This window comes from Onychomys torridus, chromosome 11, assembly GCF_903995425.1.
Source record: "Onychomys torridus chromosome 11, mOncTor1.1, whole genome shotgun sequence".
In the NCBI taxonomy this organism is placed as follows: domain Eukaryota; kingdom Metazoa; phylum Chordata; class Mammalia; order Rodentia; family Cricetidae; genus Onychomys; species Onychomys torridus.
In genome coordinates, this window is record NC_050453.1 from 43,178,441 (window position 1) to 43,194,595 (window position 16,155).

The following is a 16,155-nucleotide window of genomic DNA, read 5'->3' on the forward strand; positions in this document are numbered from 1 at the left end:
TTTAGATTTTGACTATGTCCTATGAAATATTTATAAAAGCTTTCATGAATATAATAAAGACAAATAATCTACAAAGATACAGTTGAAAATTTGAGATCACTTAGCTTTCCTGTGATATGATTGGCAAAGACATGAGGGCCTAGGGACATGTTGTGGTTAAAAGCCCTTTGGAATTTAAGAGTTAAAATGACTTAATTTTTTTTTTATTAGTTACAGTATCAATGTAAAACCAATTGCTAAATGGTCTTATTAAAAAGAAACCCAGAGCCAGATGTTGGGGTGAAAGCCGAGAGATCAGAGGAATAGGACAAGCCACAGTCAACCTCACCTTACTGACTCCTCAACTTTCTGTACACTTACACTTATATCCTTTCTGTGGCTGCCATCTCACTTCCTCTCCCTGCCCAGCTACATCACTTCCTCTTTCTGCCTAGCTCTGTCACTTCCTGTCTGTACAGCCCTCCAGACCTTTATGGATAGTGCTGGGATTAAAGGCATGTGTCACCATGCCTGGCTGTGTTCCCAGTGTGGCCTCGAACTCACAGAGATACAAATGGATCCCTGCCTCCTGAATGCTAGCATTAAAGGCATGTGCTACCATTGTCTGACTTCTATGTTTAATATAGTAGCTGGATTTTCCCTCTGATCTTCAGATAAGCTTTTTTGGGGTACACAAATAAAATATCACCACAGAACCATTCATTTATTTTCGACTTGAAACTAGGTGAAGGTATTTGTGGTAGTAATGTTACTGTTATAACTTAAATAGGTAGTATTTTCTATATCCTAGATACTATTAAGGCTTTTCTGAGCCAGATATGGTGATGCAGGAATGAGAAATTAAAGGATAACTTCAGCTACATAGTTCAAGCCTGTCTGAGCTACATGAAACTGTAGTTGTTGTTTTTACTCTTTGACTCTTTCCTCTTTGGGGCCCACCATCCAGCTCCCAAACAGTCACACTCGGAAACTTGTTCTGACTTATTAATACCCAGTCCTTAGCTTGCCTTGTTTCTAGCCAGCTTTCCTTAAATTATCCCATCTGGGGCTGGAGAGGTGGCTCAGAGGTTAAGAGCACTGACTGCTCTTCCAGAGGACCTGAGTTCAATTCCCAGCAACCACATGGTGGCTCACAACCATCTGTAATGAGATCTGGTGCCCTCTTCTGGCCTGCAGGCATACATGCAGACAGAACACTGGATACATAATAAATAAATAAATCTTGGCGGGGTGGTGGTGGCGCACGCACTTGGGAGGCAGAGCCAGGTGGATCTCTGTGAGTTCGAGGCTAGCCTGGTCTACAGAGAGAGATCCAGGAAAGGCGCAAAGCTACACAGAGAAACCCTGTCTCAAAAAAAAAAAAAAAATTATCCCATCTGTCTTTTGTCTCTGGGCTTTTACCTTTTTCTATTTCTGTATATCTTTATTTACTTCTTACTCTGTGTCTCTGTCTGTGTGGCTGCATGGCTGTCCCTTGGTGTCCTCCTCCTCCTCCTCTTCTATCTCCTCCCAGATTTCTCCTACTTATTCTCTCTACCTGCCAGCCATGTCTATCCTTTCTCCTGCCTCCCTGTTGGCCATTCAGCTCTTTAGTAGACCAATCACCTGTTTATACAGGCAAAGAAACATAGCTTCACAGAGTTAAATAAATGCAACATAAAAGAATGCAACACATTTTTGTATCATTAAACAAATATTCCATGGTGTAAACAAATGTGACACATTTTTAACTAATATTCTATAACATGAGTCCCTGTCTCAAAAAGCTTTTCTAAACCCGTGGTAAATAAATAAGTGATAACAGTTTTCTATTGTATTTATTTATTTATTTTTGAGGCAAGGCTCAATAGCCCAGGGTCCCTGGAACTCACTGTGAAGCCAATACTAGTTTTAAACAGGAGGTAATCCCCCCATGTTAATTTTCTACATACTGATGTTATAATCATTAAAATCATGTAAGAGTCTGGAGCAATGGCTCAATGATGATATGCACTTGCTGCTCTTCCAGAGGACTGGGTTCAGTTCCCTGCACCCACATGGAGGCTCAGAACTGTCTGTAACTCCAGTTCCAGGGGATACAGTGTCCTCTTTTGTCTTTCATTGACACCAGGCAGACAAAACACCCATAACCATTAAACAAATAAATAAATAAATAAATAAATAGATGGATGAATGAATAAGTAGATAAATAAATGGAGGGGTGAGCTTAGTATACAAAAAGAATACCTAAGTATTAGAGGGTGGAAAATAATTGTCCTCTTTATTTTATTCAAGATTTCTATCATTTGCCCTGTATTACCTCTATCACTTCTCATAGTCTGATTAACTACTGGTTTTCAGAGAGTGCTGTGCTGATAGCTCCGTGTTATTTGAATTTGATTATTGTCTTTTATGTGTCTGTTAATTTTAATTGTCTGTTTGAACTGGCTAACCATTACAGAAAGAAATCTGCAGCTTAAAAGATATGGAGTGTAAATTCACATTTCTATCTACCTTTTGAGAACTATGCATTATTATAATATAATATGTGAATTATAATTTCACATATAAGAATGTTTATGGTAGGTAGGCACAGTGGCACATGCCTATAATCTCAGTACCTGGGAGATAGGAGCAGGAGGATTAGGAGTTTGAGGCCAATCTGGCTACATCTGTCTCAGCAGTCTAAAAAGAAGAATGTTTGTGATCAGTAATGTATAGGTATTAAACTAGCTGAAATATTTTAATGAATTGATCTCAGTTGTATTAAGTTAATGGTGTGAATAAACTTAATAAACGTGGGTATGTATAAGTTTGAAGGAGAAAATAAAAGGTATTTTTAAAAATAAATTTCCGTGGTTCTTTTGTTAATTTATTGTTTTTGTTGTTTTAGGATTTTGGCTCCTAATAGTAATTACCAAGATGTTGAGACTCTCTATAACTTCCTAATCAAGTATGAGGTATGAAAAATATTTATATATTGCTCATATAATATATTGTTTGAATATAAATAAATACAGTAAGATTGCTATTGATATTTTCTTTAAATGATGGGGTTTTTTTTTGACACAGAATCTTGCTGTTTTGTACAGGCTGGCCTAAATTAAAACTTCAGAGTGTCATAAAAATTTGCCCATGATATTTGTTTTTCTACCTGTTTAAAAAAATGTATGTATTTAAGATATATAAGATAATCTTCTGGTTGGACATAGTAGTTCATGCCTGTAACCTCAGCACTCAGGAGGCTGAGGTAGGAAAATTGTCATGATTTAAAGACCACCATGGGCTATGTAGTAACTACCAGGTTAGCCTGGGCTGTGAGAGATACTCTCTGAAAAGAACAAAAGAGGGACTCAGCAGTTAACAATACATATTGCTTGTGGGTCAGCCGGTTCACAGCTGCCCGTTACTCTCTACTTCCAGGGGATCCAGTGCCCTCTTCTGGCCTCTGTGGGCATTTGTGCTCACAAAGACACATGTACACACTCATACGCATACTCTAAAAAAATTTTTTTAATCTAAGTATTTATTTTATTACTCAAGTAAATAAACACACCTACCATCTTACATAATACCCTTTTAGTTGGCAATAAAACTAAAATCTACCTTTTTAGCAAAAAGAAATCCTAAATTTAACAATGTTATTAACTACAGTCTTCATATTGTAAGTAGCTTGCTGCATTTGTTCATCTCTGTCTTCCCCCCCAGCCCACTCTTTACCAGTAACATATCCTTATCCATTTTTTTTATCTTGCTCCCTAAGTGAAATTGCAATCGAGTCCTGAAATATACTTGTTTCAGCACAGAATTCTTTCTCACTAGGGAACTTTTAGCATTTTGGGCAGGTCATTGCTTCATTGTGGGAAGACTGTAGGATATTCTGTATCCTAGCTCCTCAGGTACTAAGTACATGGAGCTATCCCAACTATAGTGGAATATAAATATTCCACCACTCTACCCTACTCACTTATCCAAATGGCCTTCAGAATGGAAGAGCCATTTCTGCAAGGAAAAGTGTGATTCAATTTTGTAATCAGCAACAGCACAGATCCTAGACTAAGAGCTGAAATGAGGTTGCAGTGTGTTTTCTAAATTGACCTCATGTGTTTTCCTCATCATTGCTGATCCAAGGACAGTACTCTATTGATTGCTAATTTCTGTTTGTTAATAACTCTCTGCTGCTATTCTTTGTATATCCCATGTCTCAATTTTATGTGTATGTGGTAGCTTTTGTTGTTGTTTGTTTTCTTAAATTTATTTATTTTATTTCATGTGCATTGGTGTCTGCATATATATATGTCTGTGTGAGAGTGTCAGATCCCCTGGAACTGGAGTTACAGACAGTTGTGAGCCACCATGTGGGTGCTGGGAATTGAACACAGTTCCTCTGGAAGAGCAGCCAGTGCTCTTAACTGCTGAGCATTCTCTCCAGTCCCAGGAAAAATGTCTTAATAGTTTAAATTAATGAATATGTGCTTTAATTTTTATTAGTAAGCTAACTGACTGCTTTATAAGTTGTTTAACTTAATGTGGAGTCATGTTGCTTTTACACTGGATATCTCAGTATATGTGGATGGTTGATTTTAAAATTAAAGGTTAGTTCTAGGTACTTTTTAAAGTAAGATCTTTTAGAAACTTAAGAATTATTTTTTATTCTTATTATACCAGGTTCAAAATCAGTTGTTCAACTACTTTTTTTTTCTCCCAACCACAAACCAAACAGACTATTCTCTTCCTCCTATGATCAAATATCTGCAGCCTGTTGACATTGATGGTCTGTTTGGATTGGTCCTGGCCTTTGGGTCAATACATCATTTCGGGGCCCTTGGGGCAAGGGCAAAACATGAACAACAACAACAAAAAAAACTGACTTATAATGGTTTAATTCTAGATGTATATTTAGAAGATTTTAAAATGATTTGTAAAACAAAAATTATAGAGCTGGGACTGGGAATGGTAGTTCATGCCTGTAATCTCAGCACTTAGAAGGAAGAAAGTCAGGTGGATCTCTGAGTTTAAAAGAGCCTGGTCTATGTAGCAAGTTCTAGGACAGCCAGGGCTACATGATGAGTATCTCAGAACAGACATACAAACCAAAAAAAAAAAAAAAAAAAAAAACAAATAAACAAACAAAACCCCAAAAGCTAATGGAGTAGAGAGAGAGCATTGACTTTGCAGTTAACAGCTAGTGTTGCTTTTGTAGAGGACCCAGATTTGGACCATATATAGTGGCTCACAGCTGTGACTGTAATTTTAGGGAATCCAGTACCCTCTTCTGGCCTCTTGAGGGCGCCAGGGATACACATGATGCTCATTCTTGTGTGCAAGCAAAACATTTGTGTACATGATATAAAATAAGCAAATCTTAAATACAAAGACTACAGAGCTAGGAAATGGGTCAGTGGGTAAAGCACTTGACATACAAACATGAGGACTAGACCCATGTCAAGGCCCGTTAGGCATGGTAGCACTTTTGTAATTCCAGCATGTGAGAGTCAGAGATGGGATCCTAGGAGCAAGCTGGCTGGCTAGGTTCAAGTGAGAAATGCTGCCTCAATATTTAAGAGGGAGAGCCATTGAAGACATTTAATGTTAACCTCTATCCTTCACACATATGTGCCCACTTGTGCACACACATAAACCACACAGATACACATGCAAAAAATAAAATAATTATAAATCACATAAAATTATGATAAACTATACACTGGGTTGGGGATTTAGCTCAGTGGTAGAGCGCTTGTCTAGCAGGCGCAAGGCCCTGGGTTCGATCCTCAGCTCAAAAAAAAAGAAAAAGAAAAAACTTATGATAAACTATACACTAATTTCACCAATCATTAAGTGTTATATTAAATACATGCATTACTAGAAATTTAATATAGACACATGTTCCTCATTTTAGGCAAAATATTAGGGTTTTATTAACTTAAAAGCATATGTGTGTGTATGTGTGTGTGTGTGTGTGTGTGTGTGTACACACATTTAAAATAACTTCCTTTCTCTCTGTTACATATTTTGGCAGTATTTAAGATCATACCTCCGGCCTTATGCATGGTAGGCAAGCATTCAACCAGTAAGCTACACCTCCGGCCCTAAAATAATTGTATTTAAAAGTTATATATACTTAGAATAAATGAAGCATTTCTTCATAAGTATGGGTAGTTTCTTATGAAAACATTGAAGAAAGTTATGTAATGTAATTTTTCAAGTAAGTAATACCCTGACCTCTATAGATCAATTTTATGATAACAACCAAAACCATGGACTAGCTAGTAAAACTTGAGTTTCTTTTATAGTGCTGGGTAGTGTGTTCTGGGCCTCACACTCTACAGTGAGCTGCATCCGAAGCTCTTTACATAGTTTTGAAAGTAATTGAATAGAAGATAGTTTTTATTGAGTTTCTCTCCATTAGTTCCAAATTTCTGAAAATTTAAATAATACTGTATTGTTGGTTGATTTATCTGCTTAAAAAAGAGAGAGAATTTACCAGCCACTGAGATGATGCTTGCTTTTGGGCAGTTTGCTGAAGAGGATGAGGCAGGAGGATTATAAATTAAGAACAGCTTAGGTCCACATTTAAAAATGAAATTCTGCATGCTGGGGTGGAGCTCATTGGGTATACTTGGCTAGAAGGCCCTGGGTTCAGTCTCTAGCACCAAAACAAAAGACACACAAAATCTCCCTCTACAGATTTCAAGGTTCTTCTTCCTTGTACATAAATACAGCATTGTCTGCATCAGTAGTAGGGAGCTTCAAGAACTAAAGACTGTAGGCCAGCTTGCCGTGCAAGCCTGGTGATGTGAGTTTCATTCCTGGAACCCAAATGGAAAGGAGAAAACTGACTCAAAGTTGTCTTCTCATCCTGACACTTGCCTACACACTAAGGCTAAAATAAAATTTCAAAAAACAAGATTCCTTCATTTTGTGTTTCAGGTATACAACGCTTTGAATGATGGACTTTCATATTTGTGGTTTTATAAATTAGGTCTTTGGATAACACTTTAAAATACAGGCTTTTAGGAAATGTCCGTGGGCTGGAATGTAGCTCTGGGGTACAGCATTTGCTTGGCATGCGTAAAGCTCTGAGTATGACTCCTAGAACCTTAAGGAAAGGGATAGAGAGGAAGAAAAGGAATGAATGAATGAATGAGTGATGATGGAGGGGAGGGAAGAGGGTGAGACAGAAATACCTGTAAGTCAAACCTTTTCCTGAATCAGATATTCCCACACAGCTTACAGTATTTTTTTTCTGTCCAGTTGAATGCCAAAGTACTGTGCTTTTTAAAGATTTTAGGACAATCAGGTCCATCTTACTTCTACTATTTCTAGTTCTGAGTAGAGATTGAGTTGTCATAGTAGGAATGAAGTTTGCACATATTTGAGTATTAACACTGTAGTCACCAAACTTCTTCCTATTACTGTTTTAAATGTCTTTTGGGTAGTGACTGACAATCTGTGATTCTGCTCTTAGAATATGCCCATTTGAATTATGCTTGCATCACTCATCTGGTTTAACATACCTCCTTAATAACTGTATTTTGGTTCTTTTCAGGTTAACAAAAATGTCAAGTTTACTGCCCAGGAACTTTATGATTGTGTTTCTCAGACTGAGTATCGGTAAGCACATCTGTATGTAAATAATGAGACATCTATAACAAACTTTTACCCTGTTTGCTATCACTGTGGGAAGGCAAGCCATCTTTTTATGGTGTGTGTGTGTGTGTGTGTGTGTGTGTGTGTGTGTGTGTGTAACAAGAGTGTGTAAGCTCAGAGACAAGCAGTGGAGGTCAGCTATCTTCTTCATTCTCCACCTTATTTTTGAGATAATATCTGGGGATCTGCCTGTCTCTGCCTCCATAGCATGAGGATTATAGGCAGATGGTGCTGTGCCTGGCTTTTCACATGGAAGCTTGGGAATCTGAATTCAGGTCCTTATGCTTTCATGGCAAGCACATTACTGAAATCGTCTCCCCAACCTCTGTTTTTTGGTTTTTGGCTTTTTGTTTTGTTTTGTTTTGTTTTTCGAGACAGGGTTTCCCTGTGTAGCTTTGTGCCTTTCCTGGAACTCACTTGGTAGCCCAGGCTGGCCTCAAACTCACAGAGATCCGCCTGGCTCTGCCTCCCGAGTGCTGGGATTATAGGCGTGTGCCACCACTGCCCGGCAGGATTTTTTTTTTAACCTTTATTGATACAAAATGCTTCATATATGTAAAAATCTTGTTAATTTATCACTTATATAGTTTAAAGTGGTTTTCAAATGTTTAACCTCAAGATTCTTTCATGTATGCATGTATGTATGATCTTTTTTATTTACTCTGTGGCAAGGTCCTGCCGTATTGCCCAGACTGGTTTTGAACTTGTAAAAGCCAACAAGCCCTCCTGTCTCAGCTTTCCTAATAGCTGGAACTGTGGACATGTACCACCATCTATTTTTATGGATTGTTTTGTTCATGTGGGCTGCATTTGTCTGTTCTGTGTGAATTTAGAACTTCAGAGTGTTAGGTAGGCTTGGTGCATACCTGTAATCTCAGCTGCTTGGAAGGCTGAGACATGAAGATCACATATTTAAGCCAGGCATGGCAACTTAATAAGACTATCAGAGGAAGAAAGTAGAAATATTTTTCATTTTAAGTTGGACTCGGATAAATGGCTTTTATAGTCCCCCAAGGAGGAACCACCTTGAAGTTAGAGAGTATCCAAAAATGTAATGGGCTGCTTCTCATGTTTGTGAGGGTCCCATTACTAAGAGGTAAGTGCTCAAGGGAGCTGACTCACTGGAATTCAGGGAGAGTCTGGTTATCTGTCCACCAGGTGAGTCCTGAGAAAGGAACTCAGGAACTCCATCACCACTGACTGCACCGAGCAGCCTCCTGCACTGACAGCTCACTGCAGGAAATGACTGAGTGGTTGGTGCCAGAACCCTGACTCACAGGAAGGGAAGATGCTCAGCACCATGAGGCTAAAGAGGAGAGGGAGCACCTCCTAACTCTGAGCAGAGGGAAGGAAATGGAGGGTACAGAAATAGACTCACTTACTGAAAGATACGTAGAGTAAATGACCAAGGATAGGAATATGGGCCTGCCCTCTTTGTTTTATTTTAGAATTTATAAGAAAACATTTTCATCTCTGCTATTTTGAACCTTGTGCAAGGCTTTTCTGAAAAAAAAAAAAAATTGAGTAGTTGTGAAAGATTGGCAATAAAATCACAATTTTAAGTATAGGAAGTAGACCTAGGGTAACTCAAAGCCGAAATTTTCTTAAATAATATTTTTATTCTTTGAGAATTTCAGCAGTATATTTTGATCATATTCACCCCTCCCACCTTCCTACTTACCCAACTTCATGTGTTTCTCTCTCCCTCTCCTTCTTCTCTCATCAAGTCCAGTATGTGTTGGCCAACTACTCTTGAGTGTGGGACCTACCATGGAATGTGGTAATATAGAGGTCACACCATTAAAGAAATACTGGCTTTGCCTTTCCTGACAACTATCAAATGCCAACAACTCCTCATAGAAGGGTGAGACTATATGCCCATACCTCCCTCCCTGCATACTTTGATTTTGTCTGGCTTGAGTTTGTGCAAGTCTTGTCTATGCTGTCCCAATCTCTGTAAGTTTGTATGTGCATCTGCCCTGTTATGTATAGAAAATACCATTTCTTTGACATCATCTACTATCTCTGAATTTACAATCTTCCCGTCTTCTTCCTCAAAGATCCATGAACCTTAAAAGGGGGAGGGTATGTTAAAGATGTCCCATTTAGGGCTGAGTACCTCCTAAGGCATTTACTCTGCATGTTGACCATTGTGATTCTCTGGGTTGATCATGATCTCCTACATTAAGAAGCTTCTCTGAGGAGAGTTCAGACAAGCATTTGTCTGTGGTATAGCAATAAGTCATTAGGAGTCATTTTAATGCTGTGTCCATTTAGCAGAATTACTAATAGTAGGTTTTCTACAATGGCCTATGGCCTATCAAGCCACAGATTCTTGCCTCATTAACAGTACCAGGTGTGGGTCCATCTTCTGGAACAGGCCTTATATCAAGCCAGAATTTGGTTAGTTACCCTATAACATTCATGCCACTATTGTACCAATGGGCATATCTTGCCAGGCCAGTCATTATTGTAGCTCAAAGGACTCATGGCTGAGTGAGATTGATGATACTTTTCTCCTCTGGTAGCATGCCTAGCACCTTCCAGCCATGTAAAAGCCAATCAGTTGGATGAAGCTTCCAGGTACCCACTTGATTTCTTGATGTTTATGACTCAGTTATGTGGTGTTTCCAGCAATAGGATCGTACTGTCAAATTCTGGAGGGTAACCAAGAACAGTGCCAGTAGTCTATAATGTTTAGGTGTCTATTGGATCCCATTGGCTAACAACTGAAAAAGAAGTAACCCATCCCTGGCAGTAGGTTTTTATTTGGTAGCACATGGTATCTAGTTCAGGTGTTGTACTCTCATTATTAGGATAACTCCATTTAAATTCCTTTTACATGTATGTGTGTGTGTGTGTGTGTGTGTGTGTGTGTGTGTGTGTGTGTGTGTGTGTGTGTAATCTTAGGAAGCTTCCACTGTAGTAGGTTTCCATATGGCTTTTTAAAAAGGTGTTTAGTATTAGTTAATCCTCTCCATATTCTCTCTTCTGACCATCCCTCCCATCCTCTACCCACAAATTGGATTTTAGTCAGTCTCTGAGAAGCCATACATCCTCAGGAAGTGGGGCTTGTTCATATACAGTGTATTTACTTTTTGTTGTCTCTCCTTCCTCTCATAGAATCCTGAGTTCTGACTAGCTCTTTTTCCCCTAGTACCTATCCTACATCAAGGGATCCATCTGTGGAAGGAGAGGTAGCTATAGTCCTCTCCAACACTGTGGACCTGGCTCTGAGCCATTCCAGAAGCCAAGGAAGTAATGACATTTTTTTTTTTTTAATCTTTCAAGACAGGGTTTTTCTGTGTCACAGCCCTGGCTGTCCTGGAGCACACTTTGTAGATCAGGCTGGCCTCTACCTTCTGAGTGCTGGGATTAAAGGCATGAGTCGCCATACCTGGCTAATAATGACATTCTTAGTGTAATGAAGATAACTACCCTTTCTTGAATACCTAACATGCCAGAGATTATATTAAATAACTGAGTATTCTTCCTGAATTTATAGAGACCATCTCTTAGATGGAGGTATGTTAAATACAATGCTTTGGTGCTCTAAAACTAGGGGTCTTGTAATTTGAAGGCCCCTGTTAGCTTTTGACAAGTCAACTGGATTCATCTCAGATTTTCCTTTTATAGATTTATTTATGTATTATGTATACAGTGTTCTGTCTGCATGTATGCTTGCATGCCAGAAGTGGGCATCAGATCTCATTATAGATGGTTGTGAGCTACCATGTGGTTGCTGAGAATTGAGCTCAGCACCTTTGGAAGAGCAGTCAGTGCTCTTAACCTCTGAGCCATCTCTTTAGCCCCCTCGTATAAAAAAATAAATTAGAGCTGGAAAGATGGTTCAGCAGTTAAGAATACTCATTTCTCTTTTAGAGGACCTGATTTTTGTTTCCAGAATGTAAGTTGAGTGGCTTACAACCCCCTGTTAACTCCATCAGTATCCTCCTCTGGCCTTTGGGCTCCCACACAAATAAACATATACATATATGTAGCAGGTTTTTTCTTTAGGGCCACCAACCAGCTCCCAAGTCATGAAACAGAGACTTAATAGTTATGAATGCTCAGCCTTATCTTATGCTTGTCCCACTAGATCTTAGAGCTTAACCTCTTCATCTACATTTTGTCTCAGGGCTTTTTATCTTTCTTTCCTTCTGTGTGTCCTACTTTCACTGCTTCTTGTGTCTAGCTGGCTGATGGCTGCCTGGCTTCTGGACCAGGGCATGTCCCTCTCTTTCTCCCTCGTTCTCTCTTACTTCTCTTTCGAGCCTAGATTTTTCCCTCCTTACATATTCTCTCTGCCCACTTGCCCCGCTATCCTAGCTATTGGCCATTTAGCTCTTTATTAGACCAATCAGGTGCCTCAGGCAGGCAAGGTGAAACAGCAACACATCTTTACATAATTAAGCAAGTGTAACTTATTTTTACATAAAGTAATATTCTGCATCTTAAACAAATGTAACACATCTTTGCCTAGTAAAAGAAATATTCTACAACACACATAAGTAAAAATAAATCCTTTTTTAAAGTAATTTTCAAAATTGTGATGTTTGCATGGAGTATATTAGGCATGACTTCCTCCTTTCCCACATTTTTTTTTTGTTTATTTTGGGACAGGATCTCACTATGTAGCCTTGGCTGGCCTAGAACTCACTATTAGACCAGACTGGCATCAAAGTGAAATAGACCCGTTTGTCTCTGCCTCTGTCTCTCAAGTGCTGGGATTAAAGTTGGGTATCACTACTTCCAGCATATCCCACCTTTGGTTTAGAGTTATGAATATTCATTTAATTGCTAGTTGGCTTACACGAGTAATTTGGGATGAGGGAGTACATAGGTCAGAGGACAGTTCTCTCTTAATACCGTGTGGATTCTGGAGACCACTCAGGTCATCAGGCTTAGCAGCAAGCTTACCCACTGAGCCATCATGCTGGCCCACCCGCAGCCTTTTTAAGAGTGGCAGCATAGCACCTTGCCTTTTCTCAAGTGTCCGTTCTTTCAGGAAGTGAACTCCACAGTTTACCTTTATTTAACTCTCCAACTGAAGTAGATACAGTGTAGCCATCTGTCCTACAGTGTCACTTACCCCTGGTGACATCTAAACATAGGCTAGGAGAGGTCTTTCAGAGAGTAAGGTAGAAAATTAGGCTGTTTAGCACACAGTATTCTACTTAAACATTCGACTTTGCTTACTTATAGAGGCCTGTCATGGGAACTCTTATTTTTAAATTCTAGGAATTACAGCTAGAAGTCTTCTCAGCTGGGTACTTAATCTGTACTCACTGGGAGGCTGTCGTGCACGTCTTTAATCCCAGCACTCAGGAGGCAGAGGCAGGTGGATCTCTGTGAGCTTGAGGCCAGCCTGGTCTACAGAGCAAGGTCCAGGACAGACACCAAAGCTATATAGAGAAATCCTGTCTTGGGGAAAAAAAAAGAATCTGTGCTCTTTGTTAAGGAGAACATTTTCTCTCAAATTGTCACATCATATTAAGAATATTGGTTGGTGGAACACTTGTCTCACATGCATAAAGTCTAGGTTTAATCATCAGTACTGTCAAATAAAAAGAATTCTTAATATATCCTAGGGAAATAGACACAATACATTTAAAAGATTTCTGTACTTTCATATTTAGTTACAGTAGCCAAGATATGAATCAATCTAAATGCCTACCAGCTAATGAATAGGTCAGGGCAATGTTCTGTGGAATACTGTGTTGCCTTTGAAAAGAAGGAAGTCCTATTGTTGCAGCCACATGGATGGACCTGGACACCAATATGTTGAGTGTCTTATGATAACAGAAAAACAGATACTGTATGAGCTTGCTCTTTTGCAGCGCCAAAATAGTGAGATCCAGAAATAGGCAGTAAAGTGGTGGTCACCGGGGCCTGGAGGTAGAGATTGAAGGGTTGGGGGGTGTTAATTAAAGGACACAAAAGTTTAGTTATGAGTAGTAGTTCAAGAGATGTTTGGGACGTAATGTAAATTAAATACTTCAAGCCAATTCCATAATGTATACATATTTCAATACATACCATATACAGTAAATAGCTACAATTTTTATTTTTGTTGTGTGTTTGTTTTGAGATAGGAGCTCGTTCTGTAGTCCCTGCTGGCCTGGAACTCATTAAGTATGGCAGACTGGCCTTGAATTTAAGGATTTTCCTCTAATTGTGTGTGTGTGTGTGTGTGTGTGTGTGTGTGTGTGTGTATGTGTGTACCACAGCACACATGTGAAGGTAGAGGACACTTCTTCCCTTCTATGTGGTTCCAGGGGTCAAATGTGGGGGTGGGCTGGAGAGATGGTGCAGGGTTAAGAGGTCATATTGCTTTGGAAGGGCCTAGAGTTCAGTTGCCAGCACTCAACTTGGTCAGCCAACAACCACCTGTAACTCCACTCCCTGGGTATCTGACACACTCATCTGGCCTCTGTGGGCACCACATTCATATGCATAAGTCCACACATAGACATACATGTATACATACAGTTATAAATAAATATTTCTTGAGATACGGTGTGTGGCTCTGGTCAGACTAGAACTCACTACATAGACCAGGTTGCCTGGAACTCAGAAATACCTGCCTGCTTCTGCCTCTGGAGTCATGGGATTTTTGTCCTCTGGTGATTTACTACTTCTTTTTCCCTTAGGGAAAAATTAGCCATTGGATGCCGCCAACTGATTGAGATGGAATATACCATGCAGCAGTGCAATGCATCTGTCTATATGGAGGCCAAAAACAGAGGATGGTGTGAAGACATGTTCAACAACAGGATATAAGTTCTTGAGGAATGATGTCTGTCATCATGAGTGACGCAGTAACTTTCAAAATGGTTGCTTTTTTTTGAACCAAACCTAGGATAATTACAAAAAAATCTTTCAGAGATACAAAAAACAAAAAGGTTTTATTGACCATCTCATTGAATCCGCTGTAGGATAAACTGGCCCCAGCTCTTCTGGAGTTGACAGTCCTTCTACCTCTAAAGACAAGAGAGCCATCTTCTTAGTGTTCCTGAGGCAGGAATCACTGTGACATGATGGCAGCCCACAGCCTTATTATCTCTCCTAACCCCGAATGTGGGCATATGACCAGATACTGCCAAGCCCTACAACTTAAGACATGACCATGCTACCACATTCCATGAATGGGCTCTTTCGTGAACAAACTGTCATTTATTTAAAACTGGTGGGAAAACCCACTGCCTCCTTCAGGGATATGATGTAGAATTTTGATCTAGCACCTTCTCTGTAGCTGCTTTGGGGCTTGTGTCATTTTCTTTGCATTTCCAGTGGGGAAGAGCCCCCTCTGAAGTTTCCCCTTAAACATGAAGCAGCATGGATTTGGGGAATTAGATGGCAGGGGCTGCTGTTTGCCCCTACCCAAAACTCAAGTGTTTAAATTGACTTAGTTACACATTAAGTTGGAAATCCTTGTTTACTGGAGTGTATTATGCTTTTGTTAATGTATTAGATTAAATCAGATTTGATATTCTATAATAAATGTTTATTTTTAAATAGTAATAAATAACTTATTTTTAGTAATATTTTGTTTTTCACTTTACTTCCAAATACTTTCTGAAATGAGTATATGGTGTGATTATAAAAGTGAGTCTTTCCAGTAAAAAGAATTGATTCTGGATATGCAGTAGTAGTTGGTACAGGATCTACTCAGCTGTATGTTTAAAAGGCTAAAAAACCCACATGTTAAAGTTTGTAGACAGGTGAGTGTTCCAGCAGGACCATGAGCCTCTAGATGGCTAGAAGCTTCAGCATGCAAGGAGGTTTTCCTTTTTGGTTTTTAAGACTAGTGTATTCATACATGGCCCTGGCTGGCCTGATAAGTCAGTTTGACCTTGAACTTGTGGCAGCTTTCCTGCTTTGGTCTTCACAAGGCTAGCATTATCGGCATGCACTACCATGTTGATTTCAGTAACGTGCTTGCCATGAAAGCATGAGGACCTGAATGCAGATTCCCAACTTCCACAAAAAACAAAACAAAAACAAAAACAAAAACAAAAACAAAAAAACAGGTATCACAACATCTGCTATGGAAGCAGAGACAGGCAGATCCCCAGAGCTCACAGGCCAGACACTATCTCAAAAGTAAGGTGGAGAGTGAGTAAGTTACTTCCTGAGAAAGGTTCCCTCTGAACCTTAATCTCACTGACTCAGCTAGACTGTCCAGCAAGCCTCAGGGATTCTCCTGTCTGCTTCTCTTGCACTAACATTACAAGTATGCACCATTATGGCTTTCTCACCATGGTGCTGCTGAGTATCACACTCTTTTTTAATGTGTGGTACAAGTAGTGTTGAATCCCTTAGGAAAGGCAACATTTGAGGGTGCTTTTGACTCTAGTAGAATGTCTTTATGGGGCACATTCCAAGAGCTAATAGGCAATGAATTGAGTTTATAAAGTGGCTTGTTACCCAATGCATACCACATAGTTTTCACATCTAAGTAGTCAGATGTCAGCACTGACTACTCATGACTACAGCTGGTCATACTGAATTAAACACAGG

At 39.4% G+C, this 16,155-nt stretch overlaps 1 protein-coding gene across 5 annotated transcripts in view; it reads left to right on the top strand.

The window, feature by feature from the left end:
* Positions 1-15,176, top strand: part of Swt1 (SWT1 RNA endoribonuclease homolog) — a 69,226-nt gene extending 54,050 nt beyond the window's left edge. For 3 of the 5 annotated variants that reach the window (XM_036202831.1, XM_036202835.1, XM_036202832.1), the window contains 3 exons: positions 2,873-2,939; positions 7,532-7,596; positions 14,286-15,111. In XM_036202831.1, coding sequence (XP_036058724.1) covers positions 2,873-2,939; positions 7,532-7,596; positions 14,286-14,415 — 262 coding nt within the window. In that variant the 3' untranslated portion in view covers positions 14,416-15,111. Of the gene's footprint in view, positions 1-2,872; positions 2,940-7,531; positions 7,597-9,359; positions 9,497-14,285 lie in introns of all 5 variants that reach the window. The other 2 variants (XM_036202834.1, XM_036202833.1) reach the window with 2 other exon arrangements.
* The last annotated feature ends 979 nt before the right edge of the window (positions 15,177-16,155 follow it).